Source organism: Oryzias latipes, chromosome 9 (genome assembly GCF_053564925.1).
Source record: "Oryzias latipes strain Hd-rR chromosome 9, Olatipes_Hd-rR_3.1".
NCBI lineage: Eukaryota > Metazoa > Chordata > Actinopteri > Beloniformes > Adrianichthyidae > Oryzias > Oryzias latipes.
The window spans coordinates 14,793,866-14,802,500 of NC_136245.1; the positions used below are offsets into that span (position 1 = coordinate 14,793,866).

The 8,635-nt window shown below is 40.3% G+C and overlaps 1 protein-coding gene across 1 annotated transcript; it reads right to left on the bottom strand.

Annotated features, from left to right (window-relative positions):
• Window positions 1-1,866: 1,866 nt before the first annotated feature.
• Window positions 1,867-5,918, bottom strand: fzd10 (frizzled class receptor 10). The gene has a single exon (XM_004072535.5). The coding sequence runs from the start codon at window positions 4,174-4,176 to the stop codon at window positions 2,425-2,427; it is 1,752 nt and encodes a 583-aa protein (XP_004072583.1). The 5' UTR covers window positions 4,177-5,918; the 3' UTR covers window positions 1,867-2,424.
• Between the last annotated feature and the right edge of the window lie 2,717 nt (window positions 5,919-8,635).

Genomic DNA, 8,635 nt, shown 5'->3' on the forward strand with positions numbered 1-8,635 from the left:
AAAGAAGAAAGGAAAATGAAAAATCTTGACTGCCACCCTTTTGCTCTGAGCAGGATTTTTTTTTCCTTTGAAGAGAGGAGAAGAAGGGAGAAGTCCTGGAGGGGGTGGTAACTGTCATTTATATTTACGGCCTCTGTAGACACCTCGGGCGCTGTTATCCAGGTGGCCTCTGTTGAGGCTTTCAGAAGCACTCACCTTTTTTGCAACTGAGTATCAATAGACACTGGCTGACTTTGATTGAGCCACACAGAGCTTGTGTCATGTGATTTCAACCGTTTAAACGGGTTGGGTCCACGCTGGAACTTGAAAACCCTTGGGGAAAAAGGAATACTAATCCGCAGAAAGTTAAATAAAGCAAATGGGAAGGAGAATGCTAGTTTTGAGTTAACATTTTTTTCCGGATTATAATTATAGGAAATATATAAGTGAAAGACAGATTTAAACATCTCTCTTTTGGGGCATAAACTACAATTGTGTTCCATGGAAAAAAAAAATCTGACTGTCAATAATTTTACTGTTCATCACAAATGAACTCACTAAAAAAGAGTCACAGCAGTTCATGGATCTTCACATATAGAGCTACAAGACCAAATCAGAGAGAAAAATACTATGAAAAATAGGTACTAACAGTTTTGTGCAAAATGTAATGTAAAAATGCATTTAAAAATAAAACAAAAGTGACTCCAAAGGTTCGTAAACAATCCTTAAATTTTTTTTTTTTTTTTGCTTTTTAAAATAAACGTAAAAACACAAGTTAATCATTCATTTATCTTCTAACCATGTTTTGTCCATTTTAGGGTCATGGGGCTGCTGGAGCCTATCCTGGCCACTCGTGGGCGAAGGCGGTGGATATCCTGGACAGGTCGCCAGTCTGTCGCAGGGCCACAAATCACACATCCATCCCATGCACATTCACAGCTATGGACAATTTAGAGTAACTAATTGACCTATGAATCATGTTTTTGGAACACAATTGTCTTCCAATAACTATTAAAAATGCTAAAGCTGAGATGCTGTTGTGATTTATGGAAGTTTTTTTGAGTCATAATTCAAAGTAATGTGCAATTCTCAATTGACAATTCAATATGCAATTTGGGCTTGGAATATAAAAATACATTTTGCAATTTAGAATTAAATATTACAATTTACAATTCAATATAAAATTTTAAAAATAAAATATTGAATAAGAACAAAATCAAGTGCATTTGAAATTGTCATGGGTTTTGACAGTCTGACAATTTGCATTTCTGTTTGAATTTTGACAGCATGCAATTAAAAATTCACTACACCAGGGGGGCGCTGTTTTGCAATTTCATTTGAATTATGACCCAAAAACAGCATGGCATTTCACAATGCAATAGAGTTTAAGTTACCTTAAAATGAATTTGAAGCAAACAATGAATGGAAATGTAATTTCTTATTATTGAAATGCAAAATGCATAGTCATTTGAATAAAGACATAAAAAAACCCACGATAACGTAAAATGCAATTGAATTTATTTATATCTTATATTTTCCAAATGAAAAATCAATTTTCAAATTGCATGATCTAATTGCAAATTGAATCGTCAATTGAGATTTTCACATTATTTTGAATTGTGAGGAAAAAAAAGAAGAAAAAAAAGAAAACTTTCATAGAGGTTTCAAAATACTACACTGAAAGGTGTAGATAGAACATTAACTAAAAAGTGTCTCTACTTTGCTGTTGCTGCTCTTGGCAAGTTTTGTTTCGGCAATTTTCTACAAATTTGGATTGCTTTTTATGATATAATGAAATAATTGCCAGGTTCAGTAGCTTCTTCATAAGCTTTCCAAAACGCAATGACAACATCCCCAAGCCCCAAAAGAGAAAAATGCAAAAACTTCTTTACATTCAAAACTAGAGTGTTTTTATTTTTCTATAAAATCTTAACCTTTTAGAAATATATACAAATGCCTCCTTATGATATAAAACAGTAAATAAAGAAAAGACAAAAATGTGTACATATAACTTTTCAACTTAGGAGTGCTTCATTAATTTATGGCACGGATTTGCTTCACAATAGGCAGTGGGAAGGTTGTTGAACAGCTGCTTTCAGTCCAGACATATATGACACTGCCTTCAGTGTTATATATGGGGTTCTATGTGGTGTGTAATCTATTGCACATTATTCCAGCAATGTTGTGCCATATCCAAGTGACTCCACTGTTTTTGCTTTTATACCTTTTTTTTATCATATAAGTTCCCCTTATGGGGCGAGTGACTAAAACGGTCCACATATCTTTCCTCAAATAAAAATGGCTCTTGTCAGTTGGCGTTGAAGAAAGCCATTTTTCAATTAATACTGAATAAATAAAACAAAATTGAATCTTTTAGTGACTCTGATCATTTCAAGTGTGTTTGAAATGATTCTGGGAGGGGGTGTTCGTACAAAGAGAACCAGCTCATACACATGTCGGAGGGGGCCGAGTAGGCTCATACTTGAAATTTTGCCCTTTTAGAGATGGGTGAGGTTTTATATAAGGCCTGCTGCTGGTAAACACACTGGCCGCCTTTCTCCTCGTCCTCTTCTTTACCTTTTTGCTGAACACGTTCTGCCATGACTGCAAAGTCTTTGAGGTCCAGATCCACATACCGCTGGTGATGCCCACCACCAACAGCATGAAAATTTTCACCATGAAGATCTCAATGGCGGGTATTGAAGCCTTCATGACGCACTCGTCTGACTCTGGCCTGCTGCCGTCCACACATTTCTGCTTCCATGCCAGGATGCGCCAGTAGTCCATGTTGAGTCTCTCATAGAAATAGCAGGCAATCACGCAGGTGGCTGGGACAGTATAAAGCACAGAGAAGACCCCAATGCGAACCATCAGCTTCTCAAGCTTGTCTGTGTTCTCTCCCTCTGTTTTCATAACCTTTCGGATATGGAAAAGTGCCACGAATCCAGATAACAGGAAAGAAGTTCCAATAATAAGATAACAAGAGAGAGGAATGAGCACAAAACCTGTGAGAGCCTTGACATCCATGCTGCCCACGTAGCAGACACCAGTCAGCTCATCCCCAGCCACCTTCCTCATCACCAGGATCATGATGGTCTTGACGGCCGGGATGGCCCACGCCGCCAGATGGAAGTAGCTGCTGTTGGCCTCAATGGCCTCGTGACCCCACTTCTTCCCTGCAGCCAGGAACCATGTGAGGGTCAGGATAACCCACCAGAGGGAGCTGGCCATGCCAAAATAATACAAGATGAGGAACACAATGGTGCAGCCAGTGCTCTCAAGGCCCTCTTGGATAATATACTGCACCCCATTGTCTCTGTCACAGGCTATTCCGTCAGCTCCCACAAAAAGTCGAATGAGGTAGCCCACGGAGTAAACACAGTAGGACATGGAGAGGAAGATGATTGGCCTCTCGGGGTATTTGAACCGCTGCGGGTCAATTAGGAAAGTGAGAACAGTGAAGGCACTGGAGACAAAGCACAGGATGGACCAGATGGCCATCCACACCAGAGAGAACTGCTTGTCTCCCTGGCTCCAGAATACATCTACTTTTGGGTAGCATTTGGGGGCACATGACTCACTTTTCTCCACAAAGTGGAACTTTCCTGGGTTACTGCAAGTCTGTTTTTCTCCAATGTCCTTAGGATGCAGGTCCTGCCCACTCAGGGGCTGCTGTGGCCGAAAGTCTGGTGGCTGGGTGTGGGGGACCTTTGGTGGCTCATCCGAGCTGTTGTTTGGTGCCTCCATGCACAGGTTATTCGGATCGTTCTTGGTGGGCAAACGGGAACAGTCCAAAGAGTCAGGCCAGGGGAACTGGAACTTTTCCAGGATGGGGGAGCACTTCACCTTGACCTGCTCACACATGACCCTACATGCTGGAATGGGGTTGGACACCTGCTCCGTGCACATGGGAGCGTACAGGGAGCACAGGAAAAACTTAAGGTGGCTGTGGCATCCACACTGGATCAGTGATGCAAATTCCTGCAGCTTTATTGCTGCCTCTAACTGATCGTCATGGCCCATGAGATTAGGCATGCGCGTCATGTTGTAGCCGATGTCTTTACACAGGGGGATGGTTATGTGCTGACATCTCCCCTCTCCTGACCAGTCTGGGTCTATTGAGCTGATGGCTGAAGCCTTGCTGCTCCACAGCACCAGCAGCACCAGGAGGAGGAAGCCTTTGACACTTGAGGGCATTGTCCACAACTCAATTTTAAGACAAACAATCAAATACAATCAAGTAAATTGGTTCAGATATAAACCTAGAAATCCAGAAAAGAAGGTAAAAGTGGAACCAGAAAGATCTGCAAGATCATGATTTCCTCAGTGGAGATTTGCAGACTTTAACAGAAACAGAGAAATCCCACGACGGAAAGGAAACGGGTCCGCGCTGAGGGCGCGTTGTCTGCTCCATTCTCTCAGTGCGGCTTAAGCGCTCGAGCTACTCCTCATTTACGCACATCAGTCTTCCTGGGTCAAAAAGAAATGAACCACAAGTCCCATTTTTCTTCGCTCCAGATTCCAAACAATTCCAAACGCGTCGTTTCCACGCCGCATGGCACTTTTCGGAGCTGTCGCTTCGTTGTCTGGTCTCAAAAACTTCAACAAAATTATTTCCAACCCCACATGTGCAGCAGTCTCCGCGCAGAAGCAGGTAATCACTCAAGAAAACGCGTCAAAAATGAACGTCCTCCGAGAAAAGAGAAGAAATTCCCCTGCGCTCCTCCCCGGAGCAGCCGGTGGAAGCGTTTGGTGGCTGCGCGCTCGTCTGGGCTGCTCGGAGCCTCTGTCCTGGTCTAACCTGCCAAAGATCCGCCTTCAAAGACAGCTACTTTGCATAAGAAAGATGACACTGACACGCGGATTATTTTCAAATCGTGCGGAACAGCTTGTTCAGCGCAGCCGTTTCAAAGGCTGCACAGCAAACTTCCTTCTCCCTGTTTGTTGGTCCCTCACCACAAACTTGGACCACAAAGGGCACAGCATTTTTGAGAATTCCCAAACTGTTGCGCAACAAAACGAGAGCTTTGAGCCACAGCTGGAGCCTTTGTTGTCTGTGAAGATGACAGCGGAGCAAACGCCTGTTTTTCTTTCTGTGTTTTTAATCAAAGATACTCTTGACTTGCCTTTTAGCATCACATTTAAAGTGATACATGCCATATAAAACAGCTCATCAGCTCAATTTAAGTGATTTTTTTCCCCCCAAAGAAAGCACTCATTACTTTAGTGTAAAGACAGAAAAAGCCCAAATGCTTTTGTCTGATAGGGAAAACATTACTTGTGGGGTACAACGAGAATATAACTGAAGATCTAGTACAAAAAAAGATCACAGAAATAGGAGCGATCAGTATTAAGATGAATGGATGGGTGAATTCATAGCAGATTTTGTGGAACGATTCCAGGCATCCTTTAGAAAAATTGTAAGATGAAAAGAATCTTTTCAGTTCTTTTGCTAAATTTAGGCCTTTAAACTAATTGTCAATGGAATCTGAGTGTTACAGTCGATATTCCTAAATGAAAATTCCTCTCCTTGCCATTTCCTGTCTTTTTTCAGTGGAGGAAACACTCCTGCAAACAAATCAGAAGTCCAAATTCCTCTTGAAATTTTTAGCATCAAAGCAATGACAATGTCCCACTGCAGACTCCAGGGAGCCCAACTTATATAAATAATTCAGAAACTGCTTAGCCTTTCTAACAGTGACATCTGTGTTCTCAGCAGATTTCCACAATTCCAGCCTTTCTGCTGCTTTGCAAGCGGCACCAGTGTTTTTAAAAGCAGCGTTTTTAGGCTTGGTGATTTTGGAGATGCAATGAGTCTGGTGATCGAAGAAATGTTAGAAGGAGCAGCAACAAGTTCTTCCTCATTGCAACAAAATTAAGTGGACTCTGCTGCAGATAATTATTTGGGTGTGTCTGTTTCATTTAAAACAAAAGATTGCATAAATCAGTGCATGCAGACAGTGGGTTTTTTTGTGTGTAGCTCAGCTTTGGTAAATACCATTCTCTGACTTCTAAGCTATGTGGAGAGTGAAAATAGGACTTCTCTGTCCGGATAAATACAACTACATGTAGATGAATATACGGTTAATCTATCATGTTGATGGATCGCTAAATAGTTTGTCTTTTACAGTTAGATATGCCGACTAACTATTTATCAAAAAACACTTGAGAGCCACCACCATGACAGAAAAACAAATTTAACCCTGTAAATCCCAATTACATCAAATAATTGACAGAAAATCGTTATGATTTTTTTTGTAATTTAGTTTCATACCCCTTGATGAATTCACAAAAAACTGTAATATCTTTATTCTATGAGATGTAGTGTCAGTTCCCAAATGTTGTAATTTAGTACGTTTTTGCTCACAACAATGCTTGTTTAAGACGCAAAAATATTGACATGGGTGTTCGGGAAAAAATAACAACACATTGTTTACCCACTATTTCAAATTTGATCCACACATTTGAACATGCTGTAACTGTTTTATGGAAAATTAATCGTCAACAAATTTGACATACTTTCAAAACAGCAAAAATGAATAACAATACATGAGTTATTCGATTCCAGTATGTGTATGTAAAGTTTAGAAAACTAAACCTTTCCTGTCAAAAGTGTTTTTGAGATTTTAGGTAAGCAGCCATTTTGAAATGGGCAGGAAAAGCCCTTCTACTGCCCGTAGTGGAGTGATGATGAACTACAGGACAGAAAACGTGGACGTGTGGGTTAAAGAAGGTTTTGATCATGCGAATGAGATAGGGCTCTTACAAATACATGTATTATACGTAGTTAAATCTCTGTTTGCAAAAAAAACATCATTATTAAATTAAAAAACAAAAAACAAAAAAACAAACCTAAAAAAAAAAGCTGCATATAAAAGGCTAATGCTTATGTCATATCAGCAACATTGCAGTTGTGCTACAGAAACTACAGCCTGATGGTAAAGAGCAGGATGCAAGTGTCTGAGAGTGAAGTACTTTATAGTTTTTTTTTATTTTTTTAAGTTGCGTCTTCCAAGCCTCTCTCATGTCACCTTGTAAAATGTTATAAGATTTATACTCTGGCCTGGCTGTGGTCTTCATCAAGGGTGAAATTCTGATCACATGTAAACGGGAGTGCTTTTAAAGCATTTTTACAAGAGTGACTAAAGTGCTTCTAGAAGTATTTCAGAAATGTGTTCGGGCGAGATGAGAAACCTTGAGCCAGCGTGCCTAAATGGTTTAGCACAGCGTATCTTTGTGGTGGCACTTCAGCTGTTGGCACTCAGTGTGTGGAGCAGGAGAATAAATATAGGGTATGAATATAGTCATGAACACAATACCCAATGCAGCACATGTGCTATTTGGATTTCATGTTACCAGCTGTTATTTGAGGAAGACTTGTCTGCATTTTGATGATGACAAAAAATACTTTAGCATATACGTCATAAGTGACCCTTTATGTTACATCTGCTTATGTGTACATGCTAGAAGATCTGCCCAAATCTTTTTTCAAATATTTAGATATTTATTTTGTTTTTTTCTACTGCAGAAATGACAAGAATAAATTTCCATTTGCAAAAACGGACAGATGCAGACATAGCTTGCCTTTATTCCACACAGTCTGACCCGTCACAAAGATGAGGACAACAGCTGACATGCCTGCTCTGTCCCTCCTGCTGCTCCACTCTTTTATTACATACTCTCACGTACAAGTGAAACAAAGAGATGACAGCCTTAATGTGAAGAAGGCTAATGTAATATCAATCTGTTCCCAGAGATGGGGTCAGTCCTGATCTCCATTTTCATCATCTGGATTCCAGGGAAACATGTCTGGTATATTAAAAAAAAAAAAAGCAAAGCTCCAATTATCATAACCTTTGGTGTAATAAGGCTGACAAGAAACAATTGTCATGGAGTCTAATAAGAGGACGCATTCTTGTAGCTTGCTGTAATTCACCGCCTTTGTTCTGATCCTATTCCTGTCTCTCCTCCTGCTTCCATCTCTTTCATGATTGTTTTGCCAGTCGTGATGATATCTCTTTGAAAATGAGGAAAAAAGAGGAGAAATCAGACACGCTCGGTCTTTAGATTCTCTGGCTACAGCGGCTACCACTGTGGCTTTTATAGTTTTTTTTCTTCTTTTTTTTTATCAAGCTTTGCTTCATATGCCCCCTCCTATAGCTCATTCCTGCTTACACATGTGTGAAACACACACTCTCTACACACACACAGGAACTTTATCTCATCTTTGCAACCACAACAGTGTGACGAAGAAAAGCAGCGAGCCTCCATCTCTGAGAAATCAGCAACTGTGAGATAATTCTGTAACTAATAAAGTGAAAGGGAGGACCCTTTGATGGTTGAAACTGAAAAGATATTTTATTTTTTTATTTTTTGTGTGTGGGATTTGAGATGTGTGATTCTATGGAGTGAGCTCGCTCCCCCGCTGCTAGGCTCAGGCTGGAAGCTGGCCCCCCTCTGGCTAATGTTATGGAGAATCGGAGGAATTTTATGGCTGTCTTTTCCCTCAGCCCTCTTTTTTCTTTTGTTCCCCTTTGAAGAATGACTTTAGACATTTTATTTACATATTTAACCATGGATGAAAGAAACGAAGGGCGAGGAAGCAAAGCTCCTTGGGTTCTTAGGGGAATTTTGATCAGTAAAAAAATGAGTAGAA

Bases quoted from the DNA above. Each gene is read 5' to 3' on its own strand.
- fzd10 (XM_004072535.5), bottom strand. From the start codon at position 4,176: ATGCCCTCAAGTGTCAAAGGCTTCCTCCTCCTGGTGCTGCTGGTGCTG.